At 45.4% G+C, this 20,386-nt stretch overlaps 1 protein-coding gene across 1 annotated transcript in view; it reads left to right on the plus strand.

Annotated features, from left to right (window-relative positions):
- The window catches only part of pou2f2b (POU class 2 homeobox 2b), a 36,558-nt gene extending 17,693 nt beyond the window's left edge, over positions 1–18,865 (plus strand). The window contains exons 2-16 of the mRNA XM_069656145.1: positions 9,291–9,356; positions 9,667–9,701; positions 10,941–10,997; positions 11,834–11,953; positions 12,157–12,489; positions 12,831–12,936; positions 13,035–13,126; positions 13,238–13,381; positions 13,480–13,621; positions 13,713–13,861; positions 13,959–14,156; positions 14,301–14,503; positions 16,164–16,232; positions 16,559–16,632; positions 18,388–18,865. Coding sequence (XP_069512246.1) covers positions 9,291–9,356; positions 9,667–9,701; positions 10,941–10,997; positions 11,834–11,953; positions 12,157–12,489; positions 12,831–12,936; positions 13,035–13,126; positions 13,238–13,381; positions 13,480–13,621; positions 13,713–13,861; positions 13,959–14,156; positions 14,301–14,503; positions 16,164–16,232; positions 16,559–16,632; positions 18,388–18,716 — 2,117 coding nt within the window. The 3' untranslated portion in view covers positions 18,717–18,865. The remainder of the gene's footprint in view (positions 1–9,290; positions 9,357–9,666; positions 9,702–10,940; positions 10,998–11,833; positions 11,954–12,156; positions 12,490–12,830; positions 12,937–13,034; positions 13,127–13,237; positions 13,382–13,479; positions 13,622–13,712; positions 13,862–13,958; positions 14,157–14,300; positions 14,504–16,163; positions 16,233–16,558; positions 16,633–18,387) is intronic.
- The last annotated feature ends 1,521 nt before the right edge of the window (positions 18,866–20,386 follow it).

The raw sequence follows: 20,386 nt of genomic DNA on the forward strand, positions 1-20,386 counted from the left end.
CCCTTCCTACCCCCAGCTGATTCCGGGCCGACTCTTCCCGCCTCATTTCCAACACTGTTCCTTTTTGCTTTTTCATCATCATAGGCTCATTTTGTCAACTTCATGTCCCCCTCTCATTCCTCACCCTCCCTGCATCCTTCCTTCCTTCCTTCCTTCCTCATCCCTCTCTCCCTCCCTCCACCCTGCTCGTTCCCTGGGGAGGTCAGTAATAATGGTAGTGATGGAGTGAGAGAGGGAGGTGCGATTATTGTCTTGTCGGGAGTCAGAGGAATCGATCGGCCCAGAAATATGAGGCGCGAGAAAGAGCCGCTGTGTCAGATACAATAACCACCCGCTCCCGGGGGCTTACACACACACACACATTTAGACACACACACACACACACAACATACAGACCCGTATTCGACACCAACATACACATTTATTTGGTTGGACGCAAGTGCAGACACTGACACGCGCTCGCATTCGTACCATCTTTCTTTTTCATTAACGCAACGCACACACATCCTTCTTCTTCTTCTTCTGTGGTGGAGGACTGTGGCGAGGCAGCCCAATCATCTACATGCTTTGATCTGAGCCGGAGCGCAGGAGTAGATCTGTTCTGATCATTCTTCATGCACAGATAAAGGGCAAGGCGAGGAAAATCGCTCACACACCTTTCACTCACGTAGCTATAAACAGACATAAACACACACAAACACGCGCACGCCGCACACACACGCTCACACCGAGACCTTTCACTGCTGTTGCCTGGCAACGTGGCCGAGTGTCCAATCCGAGCGGAGAACAGTGGCCGGTGATGTCACAGCTGCTGCTGACCAGCAGGTCTGGGAGAGAAAGAGAGGCAGAGAGAGAGAGAGGGAAGAGAAAGTTTAGATTGGAGAAAGAAAAAGGGGGAAGGTCGGCAAAGAAAACAGCGGGATGATGATGATGATGCTTTGAGGGAAAAGAGGTGAAGAGAGCAGGCCGAGGTGAAAGAGAGGAGGGCCGAATAAGACGGCTTGTGTTTTATTAAGAAGAAAATGAGCCCTAATTCCAAGAAACATGTTGTTTTAAGTGAACACCTTCATCTTAAGTGGCCTTGATGCTCCTCCACCCGCCGAAGAGGGCCACCAGTTCCTCCCTGTAGACCCTCCGCTCTCGTGTCAGGTGAAGAGGAAGAGGAAGAAGAAGAAGAGGGAGTGATAGGAGCGAAAAAAAAGATTTGAGCTTCAACCTTGGTAGCGCCGTGGGAGAGAGCGGTGTCTGTCTAGACAAGCCCGGCTCCCTATGGGCTGAGAGATGATATAGAGAGGAGGGGAACGGTGTGAGAGAGAGCGAGAGAGAGAGAAGGGATGGAGGGGTTGGAGGGGCCGGAGGAAAAGGAGCGATTGAGAGGTATTAGGACGGGAGAGGAATAGGTGTTGTAAAGGTGTGGGTGGCGTGTGTGTGTGTGTGTGTGTGAGGCGACGCAGGTCCCATGGCAGCCAACAGTGTGAGTGTGTTTTAGCCCCCGCTGCTTCTCATACAAAACCTCAACCTCTGTAGTCTGCACACTGCTAGACCTACTGTTTATAATCCTGCAACTCCTCATGGGGCTACAGCTGCACACACACACACACACACACACACACACACACCTATACACCAGGCTGGATTTGAAATCTCTCACCTTGCAGAATAGAGTCCTGCAGTCGGACTGTGTGTGCAGGACTTGGTGGGTCCGTCGCTGAGCCGGGCTCCGTCCCCTCTATAAGCAGAGGAATATGATGGATTATATGAATTAGAGCCAGTGTGTGCTGCAGGCCCGAGGCTGCACTAGATATAGGAGGAGCCGAGCCGTAGAGGGATGCTGAACTGGTTTGGAGACCCCGCAATTGTCCCTGCAATGACCCATTATACACGCAGTCTCCTCCCATCGTCCTCACCTCCAGCTAACATCCTCTCTCTCGTCTTTTTATTCCTCTCACCTTCATTTCCATCACTTTCTCTCTTCTCCTTTATTCCCTCCTTTCTTTTTTCTTTACTATTCCTCTTTCTCTCCCTCTTAGTAACCCCCCATCCTCTGCCCCTGCCTCTCCTTCTCCCTCTCTGACAGTGGAGTGATTGATGGCGCTCTAGAGGCCCCAGCCTCCCCCCCACCATCCTCCTCCCTGGGGTCCCACTATCAGATTGTGTGTGTGTGTGTATATATATATATATATGTGTGTGTTGATGTGTTTGTTTATTATCCTACGAACGCAACATCTTACGGTGGCGAAAACACACTCCTAAACACAGCTAATATTTCCTAAATAATTAAAATTATACTCATTTATTATTTGTTTTTATTTGTTATTTTCCAATTTAATAACATCACTTTTTTTATGTCACATGTGTAAACATGTCGACTTTAATCGTGAATGTTTGCAGTAGGCCCAGTCCCATTTATCTGGAGTGTAGCCGAGACTCGTCTCTGAGGCTCAGACCCCCTTTGGGCAGGAAGGCCCCCCATGGCCATGAACCATACAACTCACATACGCTTAAATTTCCCCACCGTCCATCGGAGCAACTCAAACAAACACACACACACACACACACACACACACACACACACACACGTTGGTAGTTACGTGTGTAGATTGGAGTTTGAACAAAGGTCACGGCCAAAGCCAGGCTGCCCAGACGACCTCTGACCCGGAGAAACGCCTCCTCTCCAACGCGCAGTCTGTCACTGTCCTCGGACCAGCCTGGACGACGGGTTCACTGTCACGAACAAACGCGCTTTCTCGCTCTTTGAATTTTACTTCCAGTTCGACAAACAAGACGGTCCATTCAAGCCGTGATGAAGGCCGAAACACTCTCAGACTCAGACTGCAGGTGTCTGACTAATATTAGATGATCGTTTGATTAGAGTAAAAAGGAAAAAGGCTCGGGCTGTAACAAATTATAGTTTTCATTATCAATTCATGTTCCGATTATTTGATAGATTAATGCATGAATTGTGTGTCAGTATAAAATGCTGTATAAACAGTTAAAAACATCAGAATTACCCACACAAGAGTCCTTTGTGGCGTCTTTAAATTCCTTGTTTTATCCCCTAATAAGGCCCTAACCAAAAGACATTCAATTTACTATTTAATATGACATAAAGCAGCAAATCCTCGCGTTTCACAAGTTTAGCAAAATAACCAAAGTGCGTGTTCAATTATGTAGTTGCAACTTCATTTTCTGTTGCTCCATTTATTAATAATTGACGTTTATTTCAGCTTTTCTAGCAAATATATTGTGCATTTGTGAGCATTAAAAAAAGCTCTGTACCTGTCTACTTAAAGCCTCTATCCTCATAGTAAACATATATTTACATACATCAGAACATGAGTCTTTTTATGTATTTAAGCACAGATATAAGATGTCTCTCTATAACTTAAAGCTCCTCTCCATTGCAGTGCCGTATGCGCCTCTCAGAGAGCGTCTCTGCAGCAGTACATTGGCCTGTTGTAAATCACCACATAAAGTATTTATAAGGTTAAACTTGGGAACTCTGCTGCCGTTAGCTTTTGAATTAGTGAACTCGGACCAAGGGAGAAACACGGGGTGGGAGGCGGAGGGGGGAGGGGGGGGCTGATCAGTGGTCCTCTTGTCTCCTCTTCCTCTTCAGTTTTAGAGATCAAGAGTGCCACCTTGTGGTCGTGTCGGCACACTGTCACAGGAGCACGTTGATGAAATCTTGGTGGTATATCTGCTGAAATGCGCTCTTTTGATCTGATTCTCTCTTATTAAGCATCTTCTGAGTCTGGTAGGCGCAGTAGGCGGCACAGATAGCAGGTCAGATCTAGTTTATCTGCCATGTTCCACTTTCCTGCAACATCTATACGCACCACATGTAGCAGTTGTGCGGTGTATTACGGTGTGCAGCCCACACTGTGGGGTGGTCAGTGGTACAGTGAGCGTTGTGACTGACTCTTTCTTTCCGCGCGGTGTCAGAGTGGAGAATGAACAGCAGAGGATGTCTCACTTATTCTCTTATGGGTGCCAACCACCCTCGACAGACCACCTCAACACCCACTGATGATCTCGCGCGCGACGACCCCACAGTCACGCATAGACGACTGTGGGGAGGTACTCATGACTCATGGTGGACTAAACGGGCTGAGAGAGGTTGTTAGAAGAGTGGAAAGTTGAGGAAGAACTCTGAATAGGTGAGTTTAAAAAAGGTTTTTAAAGCTACACTGGGTCACACTTGGTGTAAATGTATCGCACACTCTTCGGTCAGAATGTCAAGCTTGCTGTTTTCTCTTGTGTGAGTGAGCGTGTGTGTGAGTGCGTGAGTGTCTGTTTCCAGCCGCGCCATCACTTTCCATCGACACCCGTCATCCCCCTCTTTTTCACCTCGTCTATCTCTTCTATCTCCTCGCTCACTCACTCACTCCTCTCCCACTCTCTAACCTCTTGCGTGTCCCCCTTTTTTTGTGTGTGTTGCTGTTATATTTTTCTCTCCTCTGTGTACTGAGTTCCTTCTCTTTTGAGGCTTACTTCCTGTCGTGTTCAGGATGTGGGGGGGGTGAGGGGAGGCGGGGCTAGGGGGTGTGGACTGTCATGTGCGTTTGTAACAGAGAGAGAGAGAGAGAGAGAGAGAGAGAGAGAGAGAGAGAGGGAGGGAGAGAGTGATTCTCTCAACCATATGATTTAAAACACTCCTTCTTTTGGTAAGAGAGACAGAGGGAGGGAGAGTGAGAGTTTTTCTTTACGTAGCGCGCACACACACACACTCTCACACACAGATATGACCAAGACAGCAGCAATAGCAGCAAAGGACTTCTCCAGTATGTGGTTGCCAGGTGAGTGACTGTCTGTGCAGCCCTCTGCCTACCGGCCTTCATTTACCGAGACCAATTAAGCTGTGTGTGTGTGTGTGTGTGTGTGTGAGGGAGAACTGTGTCTACGTTGTTGATTAATGCCACTGGGTCTAACCAGCTCGGCTAATTAGAGAGCATCAAAGAGCGAGAGGTGGGACGAGGAGAGAGATGTGGAGGGATGGATGGACGCCTGTCGCAGGCAGAGGGAAAGGTCAGACACCTCGCCAGTCCATAGCATGCCTGTGTGTGTGTGTGTGTGTGTGTGTGTTAGTGATTAAACTGAATGCTAAAAAAGCTTAAAGGAAAAGTAGTTAAAAAGTTGCCTGAAATGTCTTTTGAAACCGACTGTAAAATGAAAACTTTGCGTTGCAGTCGGTGTGTCACGTCAGTACTTTTGTTTATTGTCATAATTTTTTATGAATCGGTGTAAAACACCTTTTTTATCATCGCGCTCTGCGGCAGAGTAACATGAGTGTTCAGTTTATACATATTTAACTGGTAACGTTTCTTCCTTTTGCAACTTTGGGACCAGTGTTAACTTTCTGTTTGTGTGTGTGTGTGTGTGTGTGTGTGTGTGTGTTCGGCGTGTGTGTGCGTGTGTGTGTGTGTGTGTGTGTGTGTGTTGGAAGCATTGGTGGGCTGCACTGATTAAAGCTTTGCTCAGTTTCACATTTAAATTCCTGCTGTTTAACTTGAAATGTATTTTTAAAGCCTCTAATATGAGCACTGGTTTTAAAAAAGAACAGGTTATCAAAAGGGGAAACGCCTGAAATAATCGTCATTCTCGGTATTTGACAACTGATATCCAAACAAAGCAGAACAAAGTGGCTCCTGTCGCCCTGCGGCCTTGTTGTAGTGGTCAGCTTCGCTCTAACAGAAGAGTCAGACTCGCTCTGAGTTGACCGGTGAAGACTTTAGAGATAAGCGCAGCAGTTTGATTGTGACTCACTCATTACCAGAAATTATGCCTTAAATGTCAATTAGCTCATATTTCTCATCCTTTGGCGTCCTGATATGATGAAAAAAAAAGATTCTATCATGTTGTGCTGATTATTTATCAGAGACTGATTCAAAAATCAGTGAGTCAAATCTTAGCCTGATGCGGACACTGCTGTGACCTTCGGTGAGTTACTGCAACCAGAGTGACACATCCTCAGCACAGAGCTGCATCAAACAAGAGCACACCTTATTGGATCATAATGCAACATTAGTGCGATACTTTAGACGGTTAGTGCAAAAAAAATGTCTTAAAAAATTAATTTAGCTTTCTTAGTTAGGAAGCATTTTGTACACTTTTTTACATCTAATTAATGTCTGTTTAACGCTTCAACCGTTCCGTTAATTTATGCCAGAATTATAGATGAATTTAAGAGGAATATTAAGTTCTGCTTACACAGGGGCCTTTTCTTAATTTTAACTAACAGTGTGTTTTATAAAGTCCTCTTCTCTCCTGAATTTACAGCTGAATTTGCAGCTTATATCTGCCTTAAATATGAGCATAATTCTGCTGACAATTTAAACTGTCAGCGAGCTTCTGTCAAAGTGACATCTGACTTTATCTGCTTATATTTATAAGGGCTTTTTTATGAGCGTATATTTATTATTTAAGTATGTATTTTGTAGTAACACAGACAGACATTAATGTTACTCTGATAAGCGGTACACACTGTCATGAAATGTCACAGCCTCAGTGACCCGCCTGATGCCGCTCTGGAATCTCTTTTTACTTTATTGTTTCCTCTTCAAATTGTTTATTCATTCATAATTTCTGTCTTTATCTGCTTATTTCTTTCCTAAATTTTTGCCATCAACTTATTCCCTCCCGCTCGTTCAGCTGCACTAAAGCTGCCGACTCTTTGATGCTTCACTTTTAAATGGAAAATATGTCTCAGCAATCAAACCTGGCGCCCCTCGGCCCTGCTTCGTTTTTGAAATCCGCACTTAATAGATGTGACGACTCCAGTTCCCAGACACTCCCCTTGGCGCTGAGGGGTTGTGTCCTGAATCAGGAAGTGGGGTTCATGGGGTGGCGGTGGTTTTGGATGGGGGGGTTCGGGGCTTGTTGCAGCAGAGTTTCATCTCGACCAAAATACCCAGAGGAGAATAACAGAAAGAGTCCAGAGTGAGCACACACACTGTTGTTCCTCGTTCCTTTCTCTTGCATCATTTATTCATGACGCAGGATTATACAGCATTAAATTTGCTCTGTTTAAGATACAGTGAGTGTGATGCAGCTCTCGCAGGGTCAAAGATAAACCCAGGGCTTTGTTTGAAGATTAGCATACGCTGTAATGGCTTAATGATGGACGAAATACACACAGAATTTAAACCTTGTGCTTGTAAATTAACTTGGAGGCCCTCTTATCTTGTACTTATTTACACAAAGATCATGAAAACCTTCATGTAACTCGGCTCTTCGTGAGTGAAACTAGTTGTGTGTTTGTGTGCAGCAGTGTGTCTCACAGAGAGGCAGGTTTATAAAAGACAGAGTGAAAGAGAGGGAGAGAGCAGGCTAATATTAATAGCCCCGCTGACAGTAAGTGTTGGGTTTAGCACTCTGCGTTCAACCCGGTACAAGGGGAAGTCGGGAGGGGAAGTGAGAAAAAGACACAGCATCTTGATATACTGTCCCACTACTGTATTACTGACCACATTATCCACCATGCTACTGTCTGTAGGCCATTTTGAGCCATGAATCAATACACACCTTCCCCTGCGAGCGGCCAGCGCTGTACAAGAGGCGGCGCTTTGGGAACTTCACCTCACGGCTGTTTTATGAGATGGACAATCATTTTATATTGTGGCTTTGCCGTTGAACGCTGCACGTTACACCGTATAGTCCAATGTAATGCAAGAAACACACGTAAGGTGTGAAGGAGGAACACAGTTTGGGTTTTAGCACGCTTTCACCCTAAATTGTGCAACAGTGGACAGCCCTGTGAAGCACAACCGGAGCCATTTATAACGTCGGAAAAACCACAAATTGACCCTAATAATACATTAACCAGATGTTTTGCATCCACATGCGATGACCAAATTGGCTTTTTGCAGAAGTCGGTTTATTTGAAGGAAATCCTGCGGTCAGTTAGCGTGTGTGTGTGTGTGTGTGTGTGTGTGTGTGTTTTCCCTGACCCTGAGCTTAGAACAGCAGAGAGGAGCTTTTCTAGCTAACGCCACTTCCCCCTTCCCCTAAAGACGCTGCATGGACCAAAGTCCACCAAAGTCACGTCAGGCATTATGATGTCCCTTTTCATCAGGAAGATGCTCACTTTTCTGTGAATGTTGCCTTCGCACTGGAGTGATGGTTTGGGGATTTAAAATGGACATCAGGTCAGTGTCGATCAGTGGTCCAGATTTGTGTTTCCTCCATGTGTCTCTGCTGCCCCCCAATGGTGACAATCATGCTTGACCACTCGCTTCTTCACATTGAGAGTCTTATATTTCTCAAAACTTTCTTTGTGCAGTGTTCAGGGTTTCACACATAAGCTTACTGGATATTTACAATCTACCATAGAGGCTCTGCAGCATGAGAGAAAACAGGATGAAGGGAGGAGAGGTGAAGAGGAGAGGAGAGGAGAGGAGGGGGTGAAAGTAGAGAGAGAGAAAGGAGGGAGACTGAGAGTTTTATTATGCAGGTGGCAGATATAATTAGTTGGTCGTTGGGCGGATTTGCATGTTTTCACAAAAGGGAAGTTGCTCTGCGTGTGTGCATGTGTGTGTGCGCCTCTCAGAGAGAGAGAGAGAAAAGAGAGAAAAAAAATCTTTCAAATGGACACAATATAAAGTCGTCTTACAGTTTCTGGTTTCAGACAAATATTTTTTTAACTGATATGATACGGCGCCGATGATTAAATAAGAAAACTACACACACACACACACCCACGCAGAAATAAGGAGACCACACACTTACACATTTATTCTTCTCCTCAACTTCTCCTCTTTTCCATCTTCCCTACACGCTGCTGCCTAAACACCTCCTTCCTTTTGTAATAAATAGTTAAAAACTTAATTTACAGCCTTCCTCCCGTCACTTTAGTGTTAACGAAGGGGCTGTCCCAGTACAGTATCAACCAGGAAGTGATGTGGTCTTGTAGTGAATGACACACAACATGAGACATTTTTAGTGCCAGGTCTCTCCCACGTAAACACCTCGAGTTAAATTTAGCATAAGCAAACACCTTAGCTACACCTACTCTTATGTCAAACCGCTGATTGGAAAGTATGAATGATTGTGGGCTGGATTCAACTTGTGAATGATTCAGCCTCATTGTTTATTGTACAGTGTGCGTGTAGGCCCGAGCTGTGGCCTGAAAACATCAACGCCCTGACCGTCCTCTTTCCCCTCTCGTCATCAAGATTCTGATTATACGCTCCACAGATGTCGATTGTTCTGCTTCGGTCGGCGCTTTGCTTTTTCGTCTGACACAGATTTAAGATCTCTGACGTATTTGTGTGTGTGTGTTTCTGTTGCAGATATCAGGATGTCAAAGCCAGGAGAGTTGGAGAAAGTGGGGGCTGACTCACCCTTAGAGGGCACAGGTGAGGTGTGCTGCTGTTAGTGGGAGTAAAGACACAACAACAGGAAAAGCATGAATGGAACACATGATTTTTTTATGACCTAAATGGCACAGGGTAACACAGTGCATGGTTTTATTTGTTCAATGTCAGACAGCATACATTCTGCAATCACAATCCACCCACAAAACATCTAACTTTACTAAATCTACCTTTTGTGGAAGACCAGGTGCAAACATGTGTTCCTTTTTTTTAACTGTATAGAAATGTCACTTTTCTGTCTGTGCTCTGACATGTGATCGGTTTCTCACTTTTTCCTCTCCCTCCCACGCAGATTCAGAGCGGAATGGACCTGAATCAAATCACCAGGTACGCCTGTGATTGTTACGAGTATCTTCCGACCTCTTCCACCGACATGATTAATCCATCAAACCCACATTTTTAACCAGATATTTGGCGGGCTGATTTTTTTCCGGCATCATTTAGTTTCTTTATTGTTTTTCATTTAAGGGTTTTGTTAATGAAATAAATGGACTCTAAAGCTATTTTACACTACATGTCACATTCACCCTTTGACACACACTTTCACACGCTGATGGCAAAGGCCTAAGTGCTGATCTCCAATCAGGATCTATGCACATTCATACCTGAAGGCTATGCCACCGGTTCTAATTTAGGGTTTAATGTCTTGCCCAAGGACACACGTGACTCTAGAGTCGCTTTCCCACTGGTCAAAAAAAACATGAACACCCGGCTTTTTTGCTTAATAGGAAAAGTTACAATCTAATTATCGCCTCGGCTCCGATCGGCATTCATGGGAACACAAAACCCATGTCGACACGCTAATCCTCTACCCCTTTCCGGCGCGATGCTATGCTCCGTCGGTAACTTCTGCGACCCCTTGTCATCTCATTCCGCCCGTCTCCGTCCGAGCAGCACTCAAACATCGTTCCAAATTTGTCGGCGCCGAGTTTGATAAACAGACTGAATGAGTAATAGATACAATAAAGACCTAACCACCGTAACATCTTCACTGTTTACTAACCTTGTTTCGGGCGCATTTGTGACGTCAGACGGTGATGCAGCAGAAAAGAGAGCGACAGGAGTATACGCCACTGGCAATGGGAAAAAAGACAATCTGCATCTATGAGCGAGTCTTCTCGGGTCTAATAAACCCGCGTCAACACGTTAAATTTAGGAGGGAAAGGGGTATAACAGTCAAACCACCAACCTTTCAATTGAGAGATGACTGACTCTACCACTGAGCCACAGCAGCACCAAATAGTCTCTGTGAGTCAGAAAATAGTGAAATATAGCTTATGTGTCACGTTGTTTCTGAAAGGCCAAACTGACTTGTTGAATTACTAGTTTGTTATAACAGTGAAAAATGTAAACACTTTTAGTTGAGCAGCTTTTTTAAACACTTGAGCAGGTTTTTCTTGCTTAATAAATCAAAGAGCAACCGTCCAAAAAGAACCAAATCAATGAAAATGCATTCTCTGTAATTATGAATCAAATATAAGATTTAAAATAATTAACTGCATGTATTTCAGGTGATCTTTGCTTGTTATTTCTAACCTGAAGTTGTGTGTTATTCTCCTCCTGCAGGCTCAGTCAATGAAAGTCAATCCCTTCCCTCTTTCACCAAACCTGAGCAGCAGCAAGGTGAGTGTGTTTGTGTGTGTGTGTGTTTGTGTGTGTGTGCGTGTCCACGTTAACTGCCTGTGCATGTCTGCGAGTACGTCTGGGCTTATGTTTGTGCATCTTTTGTGTTTTCACGCCACACAATAGCTTTATTGACAGTATAGCTGCCTCAGCTTTGTATTCATCGCTGCGCGTTCAATCGCTCTTTTGTCGTGTTCGGCGTCCAGGTTCATAATGTGTCGACTCCCCGCCCTGCCTCCAGTGTAAACATATTCACTGAGGAGAGTGGGACTATGATGGCACTCTCCCTTCAGACAGAGCATTCAAAAGTGAAAGAAATAATGCTACAACTCACCAAAAAAAGTTGCCTCTTCCTCATTTGCATACCGCTGCAGATATGCAAATCAGTTAGCTGGAAGAGTCGCCAGTTCAAACATGCCTGATCCGGGAAAAACGAACATCCTTTAGTGAGAGACTAGTGGGCTTTCACTCCCTGAGACTGGAGACATTTCTGATCAGTTTACATGCAACTGAATTTGAGCTTAATCTGAAATTACACACCAAATCTCATTAATCAGGTAAGCTTATAAAGACATGAATTTCTAACAAGCTTATTAAAGTTCTCAGGAGGGTATGTTTTATGTTGTTGACATTTGATGTGCAGGCGTGATTTTTACAGTTACTGCCTGCCCTTTATTTTGAAAGGACAGGTGTATTTACACTCTTCTCTGCAGTGGGATTATGGCACAATTCTGGGAGAATATAGCTTACTATTTCTGTTTTTGACACATGTATGTTTTTAATAATAATCCTTCTGTACGTTTACATCTAAATGTGTTTTCTGTTTTTCCACACAGAATAAGATGGAGGAGTGTGGTGAGATGTCCCCGGCCCTTCCTCTCTCCCACGGCCCGAGCCCCTCTCAGACGGCCCTGCAACACACACAGCTCATGCTGACCGGCTCCCAACTAGCAGGGGTGAGACAGATTTACAACAAGTGCACACAGACACACACTTTGCTTTGCTTTTACTCTGCTTGCTGCTCTTGTGCTGCTTTTTGAACACTTTATTTCCTTCTTTATCTCCCCCTGTTCATTTCCTTCTTTTACTTTATCTCAATTTTCTCCTCTCCTCCCTCCTTCTCTTCTCTTTTCTTCTCTTTTCTTCTTCTCCTCGCCAGTTGACGGCTCTGTTGCCGGCGCAGCAGCAGTTGTTGCTGCAGCAGGCTCAGGCGCAGCTCCTGGCTGCAGCTGTGCAGCAGTCCAGTGCAGCCCACGCCGCTCACGCTGCCCACGCAGCTGCCCAGGCCAATCAGCAAGCTCAGGCAGCCGCAGCCGCAAATCAGCAAGCCCAGCAGCAGCAGCAGCAGCAGGCGGGACAAACAGGGCAGCAGGCCCAGTCGCAGTCCCAGGGACAGGGACAGAGCACACAGGACCAGACAGCCCAAAGCGTCCCTGTCCCGCCTCCTCCACCCCAGCTCACCCTCTCCCAACCAATCCAGCTCACCGCCCAGGTACTGCCTGCCAATCACAGCCACTTCCTGATGAGCGGCTTGATTGAGGAACCAGTGTCAAACCATGGAACAATTGTTCTAGCATGTCAATTGTGTATCTCATGATTCACAGTTTCCACCTTGCATGAAAAACACATTTTTCCTTTCTCTTCTCATGATTTATACAATAACAAGTCGTTCCGCCTACGTGTCTGCTTTTTGTACGTCCAAATTGACATCTTTCTTCGACTCGACAAAGTTCACACGCTAATGCGTCTTTGTGTCACTGATCCGTCTGTCTTCCCTTATGAATACGTTACTCTTTTCTCTCTCTAATCTGCTTTTTCTTCCTTGTTGATCAGGACATCCAGCAGTTGCTGCAGCTTCAGCAGTTGGTGCTGGTGCCCGGCCACTCACTCCCGTCTCCCGCCCAGTTCCTCCTCCCACAGGCACAGCAGGGCCAGCAAGGTGGGCTGGCCTCACTAGAATAGTTTCTGAAATTTTGAGAGACATAAATTGAGGTTGTTCTTTTAGTATAGTTAATATAGGTTCTTTTGTGTTTTCAGGACTCCTACCGACACCAAATCTTCTTTCGCTACCTCAGCAAAACCAAGGGAGCCTGCTGTCTGCTCCGACTAGAATGGGGCTCCAAGCACAGGTAGGAGGAAACTTTCAAGCATTAGTCAGTGGAAAAAGAAACCTCAGATTCTTTGAGTGAAACAAACTTCTCATTCTCACTTTCTATCCTCTGACGTTGTCTCTGCTACAGCGAGATAAAAGTGTGGAGGTGAGCGGCGGTATGACCACCGTGCCCTCAGTGACCTCTCACCCAGAGGAGCCCAGCGACCTGGAGGAGCTGGAACAGTTTGCCCGCACTTTCAAACAGAGACGCATCAAGCTGGGCTTCACACAGGTGGGCAGACACACCTGCTGTGTTTGGTTACATTAGCACTAAAGGTTTTGTGTTACTTGTGTTAAACTGTACTTCCTCCTTTTTTCCCCCTCATACAGGGAGATGTCGGTCTGGCCATGGGGAAGCTGTACGGCAATGACTTCAGTCAGACCACGATCTCCCGCTTTGAAGCCCTCAACCTGAGCTTTAAGAACATGTGCAAGCTGAAGCCGCTGCTGGAGAAGTGGCTCAATGATGCAGGTGAGCTCTCGTCAAAATAACTTCCACGTCTATAAAGTCACACTTATAATACATTTGACCGTCATTGTTTATGTCTGCTCTCCCTCATCAGAGACCATGTCCATAGACAGCACCCTGCCCAGCCCCAGCTCCCTGTCCTCTCCCTCTATGGGCTTCGACGGGCTTCCCGGGCGCCGCAGAAAGAAGAGAACCAGCATCGAGACGAATGTACGCGTGGCCCTGGAACGTGCATTCATGACGGTAAGATAATAAACATTATTATTCAATGAAAAAAAAAGAAATATTTAAAATGTCTCTGTTGCTGTGTTGATCTAAATCCCTTTTTTTCATCCTGCAGAACCAGAAGCCTACCTCAGAGGAGATCCTGCTGATCGCAGAGCAGCTCAACATGGAGAAGGAGGTGATCCGAGTTTGGTTCTGCAACCGCCGGCAGAAAGAGAAACGCATCAATCCATCCAGTGCCACCCCTCCGCTGCCCAGCCAGGCCCCCACTGCCCCACCGACGCACAAACAGCCCTGCTACAGCCCCCACATGGTGAATACCTAAACCTTTACACCACTGCTACACGTGTTAGTTTCATGGACACAAATGCCTCACTGTATGTATCTGTGTGTTGATAATAAACTGTGTAGTTCAGAGACCTGAATCTGTCTCTCTCTCTCTCTCTCTCTCTGCTAGATGTCCAGCCAGCTGTCGCAGGCCGTGACCAATCTCAGCACAACAGTGACCACCATGTCCCCCGTCTGCCCCCTGACTTCCAGCCTCACCTCCACCCTCTCTTCCCTCAGCTCCGCACCTTCCCCGGTGACTCCTCCTCCTCCTCCCCGCAGCACGGCCAGCCCAGCCACTCCCAGCCACAGCACACTCAACCTGAACACAAGGTAAGAGACCGCGAGACGTCCTGGGATTCCCCGATCTGTTACTCCACAGCAGGTGTGGTCAGGGTAGTTTTTAGGGATTTAAAGTGTTGCTTCACCTACTTATCTGAACAAACTACTTTCCAATAGTCTTTACAGATATCTACCAACAGTTTTATTTTATTTGGCCACGGTTTAAGATGTTTGTCGACTAAATGGGGCCGGTGCGCTTCAACAGAAGTGATCGCCAGCTGGTCAAACAGCTTCTGAAATCCCCTCCTCCAACACTTATCTGATAGTGGCTGCTTTAAACAATATCTATAACTTATCTAAACTCTACAGATATGCCTCCTTTATTGAGGCAGTGATCAGTGTTGTGGATGTGAGAAAGTTTTAGGGCTTTAACTTTCCCTGAAGCGCCCTTATCTTTCTTTAGACACTTATTTCTAACACTTTTCATATCCTCAAACGAGGGCAGCAGTATGAATGCCTTCCAGGAGAGGCTGTCTCTGTGTTTGAAGACATATTTAAATGCTCTGCTTGAAATCCTCCCAAGGCATCTCCTCCTTCTCCCTCATTAAAATCCCCCAATCTGCATAGTCCCGCCCACTCTGTGCTACGTTTCTACTTTGTAAAATTAGGGCCGAAAACAAAACACGTCTCTGCCATCGCTTGTTGAAACTTGAAGCTAGTTTGTTGTAATTAGTAGTAATGTTAACTGTAGGAGTCATTCAGGGGTGAGTCAGATTAAGTTTGCAGTGGGGTTTAAAACATTACATTTTAAATATTTATGGGCAACATCTCTCTTCAGAATCAATGCCCCTGTCAATCTGGATAATACAGAAAATACACTGTGTACAGTTTTTATTGGAACTACTTTCTGTGGAAGAAATAGTCCCGTTTTAAACTGTTAATGATTTGCACTAGAAATGTTTTAAAGTGTTTTTTATTTTTTTTAAGATTATATTTTTGGCCTTTGGCTTTATTTATAGGACAGCTGAAGATAGACAGGAAATGTTGGGAGTAGAGAGTGGGGGATGACATGCACCAAATGGATCGGCAGACCGGGAGTTGAGCCTGCGATCAGTGTGACAACTGTAGCCTCTATACATGGGACGCCTGCTCTACCGACTGAGCTAAACAGCACCCCAGAAATGTTTTAAAGTAGCAAATAAGAAATGGTTGTTAAATTGTTGAAAGCTAATTATTTTTTGTTAGCTCGACAGCTAAAAGCCCATGTTTTTAAAAAGTATTGGCTGGGCAGAAACAACTTAAACATGGCGATTGAAGAAACCTGTATAAATTAAAACACCACCTGCACTGTCTGCCAGACTTCGACTGTGTGAACTGACCCTTTATGTTTCACAGCTGTGTTTAGTTTCTGTTTCTTTTTTCCATAGCCACCACCACAACTCAACAAACTTAGGCAAAACATTTATTTACACTTAACAAGTAGCCACACATTTCCCTGAACACGTTCACCATGAATGCCGCTCTGCACCAGGCTCGGTTCACCTGCAGTTTGCAGTTAAATGTTTGATACTGTACAAACACACGCACAGTTTATTTACTCTCTCACACACACAATGATATCTCACCGTGCCACTGGGCAACGCTGCTCCCGCTGTGCACCGGTGCGATTTAACCCTGTGTGTGTTTGTGTGTGTGGTTCTTGTGTTCACAGCTTATGGCGTATGGGTAAAAAGAACGGTGACGTGTCTAACTACATCACCGATTTTGCTGCAAACTTGAGGTGAATACGACAAAGACGCCAACATGCACATGCACACATACACACTGTGTTAATGAACCGCTTCTGTCCTTTCACGTAGATGCAAAGTTAATAAGAGTTTGGTGTTTTTATAACAACATGTTCTGTGTCTTTCTGCCTTTCTAACCTCTTGTTTACAGCCGACTGCCTGCAAACTGCTCTTTACATGCACAGGGCTGAATTCGCCCTCTGCTTGTCCTTGCTGCTAAACCTGCTTTTTTCTCTCACCTTTTCTCCTCTGCCTGTCTGTGTTCGTATATATGCTTGTGTGTGGTGCTGCGTGTGTGTGTGTGTGTGTGGCACAACAGGAACACTGTGATGGGAGTTAACACAGGGATGAACCAAGCCCTCCTCGGTAACAATCCCCTGGCCACTATCCAAGGTGTGTGTGCGCAGGAGAAAGAGACACACTGGAATGTGTGTGTGCTGAGAGAGAGAGAAAAACACAGCTAATAAGCTGAATATAATTTTAGAGGTCAATGTCAAGTTTCAGGGGTGCTTTTTATTTAATTTCTTATCATTCTTTGGGAACAAGAACACTTTAAAATACCCAGGAAAGAGTTTTTGTGTTTGGCACTCTGGGCAGACATTTTCCTCCTCTCATACACTCCTACACACACATAAATCCTCAGCCACACGCTGCACGACACATCCCCCTTCCTACACTTAACAAGAACACAAAATAGCACATGTATAAGTGTACAATCGAGCAGAAATGACCACCAAACAATCCCGACCACCGTCAGCAGAGCTAATTTGTAATCGCACTCTGCAGAGAGACGTATAAAAAGCAGAAGTGTGAGGATGAGTAATACAGTCATGCTTGGTAGGTGAATCAAATCGCACGGGGAGACTACAGGCTGGAAATGTGGAGGGTTATTGCTCATCCTCGGTGTGATGCAGCTGAGATAGAGAGAGAGAAGAAGAAGAAGAAGAGTGACTTATTGCTCATATGTTGCGATTGACATCCATTGATCCATCCCATCGTGCGTGCGTGTGTGTGTGTGTGTGTGTTATGTTAATGTGTGGGCTAAGGTTTTGCATGTGCGTCTGTGCTGACTCACTCATCTCTCATTTCTTCATTTCATCATCGCTCTGATTTGTTGATAATAAGGACATGTCTAAACACTGAGGGGGATGTTTTCAGCACGTTTTCTTCTTGTTTGTAGTCTTATCGTTTTGTGAACAAGTGCACCACTAATAGAGACGATGACACACAAAATGTGTAAACTCGAAACGTGACTTTTTGCGTCAGATCCAAAACGGGAGCCATATTTTTGACTCACCATTTCACAAAACACTCCAACACCAAGACATCGATCACAGAGGAGGCAGAAATAACCGCCTCAAAAGACCAGAATGCAGTGCACCCACAAGACCTTTTTAGCTCCGAGAAGAGGGGCTGCTTCGTGCTTTTCCTCCAACAAAGAACATGTCCTATTTTAGCTGAAACGTTATCAGGCTGCGTTCACGTGCAGCACTTCTGCGTGTGAAATAAGCGCTGCGTAAAGCTCCGTTCACAGTCAACCTGTCAGTTTACCTGTATCTGATCCCATAATGTAATCATACAACAGATATCACACAACGTTCAGTTATCACAACAAGATTGTATCTCTGTTGGTGCAGTGTTTCATTCTTTATTCTTGAAACATCTGTCATCTCTCTGTCAAGTGATTCCTCTTTAAACACCTGACAGGTGCGTGTAGAGTAACCTCACTCTGAGCACCCTGCGCTCTCCATTTGAAAGAGGTGCTGGCGGTTATTCCCCACCTACTTCTGCTGAACGCAACAAGTTCAGGCACTTTCTCTGCAAGGGCTGTGTGTTGTAGGAAATAATTAACTTGCCTGACGGAGAGATGATGGACAGAAAACATTAATTAAAACACTTTATAATTAATGAGACTACTCATAAGTGATGTATATCAGACAAAACTAACATTATTTGTTTAACTTTTTGAAGGTTTTGGTCGAAGAGAAGTAGGGAGGATAAGTTTAAACTAAATATCTACATATAAGCACAAAAATTGTGTCCCAAAAAGGCCAAATAGTTCCTAAAAAACAAAAAAAAAGAAGCTAATTTAGATTTTTTAAATGTTGAATATCGTTAACTTTTCTCTCTCCTCTCTCCCTCCCTCAGCCCTGGCAGCCAGTGGTGGCCAGCTGCCTCTTTCCAGTCTTGAAGGGGCCAGCAAGGTGCTGCTGGGGGCCTCCGCGGGCCAGGCAGGCGGCCTCCCCTCCTCCCTCTTCCTCAACCACCCGGCCCTCCTCCACATGGGTCAGAACCCCGGTGCTGGACTGCTCAGCGCCGCCGTAGCCAAAGCCTCCCAGCCCTCCCCCTTCACCTCGGCCAGCAGCATCAGCCCCACCCCCTGCTCCCCATCCCCCTGCTCAAGCCCCGCCTCTTCCTGCTCCTCCAGCGAAATGGCACACAGCCCGCCCTCTCTGGGCGGGGCCAAGATCGAGTGACCGCGCCAAGGGCCAATCAGAGAGGAGGAGGAAAGAGGAAAGAGAACCTCGCCTTTCACACCAAAGCTATCTCTTTCTCTCTCTTGCGCTCTTCTTCCGTTATTTTTTCGCAATGGCTCGCTCTCTCTTTCTCTCCCAGTCTTTCGATGCCAAAAATACACAGAATGAAAGAGGAGAGAGGGAGGGAGGGAGGTGAAAGAGGGGAGAAGGGGGGGAAGGGGAAGATTGAAACCAAAAATCTTTATCTATCCAAACAGATGAGAGGAGGCAGCGTGGGACCTTTTTGTCAATAACACGTGACGTCGACACGGCGCCTCTCCACTCTTTCTCTCTGAAGGGAAACAAACCAATGACTCTTAAACAAAGAGACGGAAGAGACGCATGTCGGAGTGCATAAACCAAAAATGACAAAAGATAACTTTACTATGTGACAAAGGAATGGCGGCAAGGACAAAAAATGGAGGACTGTGCTTAAGTTTTCCTTTTTTTTTTATCATTTCGAAAAGCTGCGGGTCTGAAGGAAGAGGAGAAGGGAGGAGAAGTTTAAACCAAAAATTAACCTGAGGAGGAGGCGGAGGAGGAATACACAAAAAAAAACGACAACCATACCAAAATCCCAAATACCAAAAACCAAAAATACGGAGAGAAAAGCTTTATTCAAAGGACGTGTAAATACTGAAGCTATCCAGGACCAGGACTCTACTGCTACTGCTACACACACACACACACACACACACACACACACACATCCAGAGCCAACCCATCCTGCCATCCACTCATCCTGTGTGTCTGCTCATGCGTCTCTCTTAGGTTTCCATTTTAGATGTTTTGTAAAAGATTGTTACTGAACGAGTGAGCCGCTCGTGAACGAATGATGCCAGTACTGCTGTACCTTCATGTGTTAGTCTCTTTACCTACCTCTGGTTCCAAGAGCATAGATCAGCTTCAATCTGTCTGTCATCACTTCAGATTCCCTTGACAGAGGCTTTTTATTCACTGTCTGTTTTTTACACTTTAAGACGTACAGTTGGGATTTGTTTTTGTACTATTTATTAGTATCGTTTTACAGTACAGCTCCTATTTATTGTCGCAGCTTTTTTTTAGTGTTTGGAGTTTAAATCATCATCACTGTCATTATCATCATCTTCATCACGCATCCCTGTTGTCATGTCTTTGTTTTCATTGTGGCTATTCTGCAGGAACAGAGATGACGAAGGTGCAAAGACGCTCGTCTCACCAAGTGCCCGTAGATCCAAAAAACAGAGCTGGCACACTGCGAGCCCATTTCAAGGTGTGAATGAATTTATTAAGACGTAAACACGTGACACTTTGTGCTCTTAATCAGACCGATCTTTCCTCACTCGTAAAGATAACCCATTATCGGTGACTCCGTGTCTAAATAAACACGCCCTGGGAAACTTCGCACACGTTAGTTAAGAGTGGGCGACCGCTTTGAAAGTATGAAATAGGGCCGTGATTGGAGACTGAAAGTAATAACCGATGAGACCGAAGGATAAATAAGTCAATAACGCCAAGTTTAGTCACAGCCGGCTCTCACGCCTGCCGACACCTGTCTGTCTAGACGTGTTTACTGATATTCGTCTGTTTCCATCATCACTCCATCAATCACATTTCACTGCCATTTTCCACCTCAGACTGCCATTAATTCT

Source organism: Semicossyphus pulcher, unplaced genomic scaffold (assembly GCF_022749685.1).
Source record: "Semicossyphus pulcher isolate SPU_LCO1_2020_fin unplaced genomic scaffold, fSemPul1.0.p SCAF_9, whole genome shotgun sequence".
In the NCBI taxonomy this organism is placed as follows: Eukaryota; Metazoa; Chordata; class Actinopteri; order Labriformes; family Labridae; genus Semicossyphus; species Semicossyphus pulcher.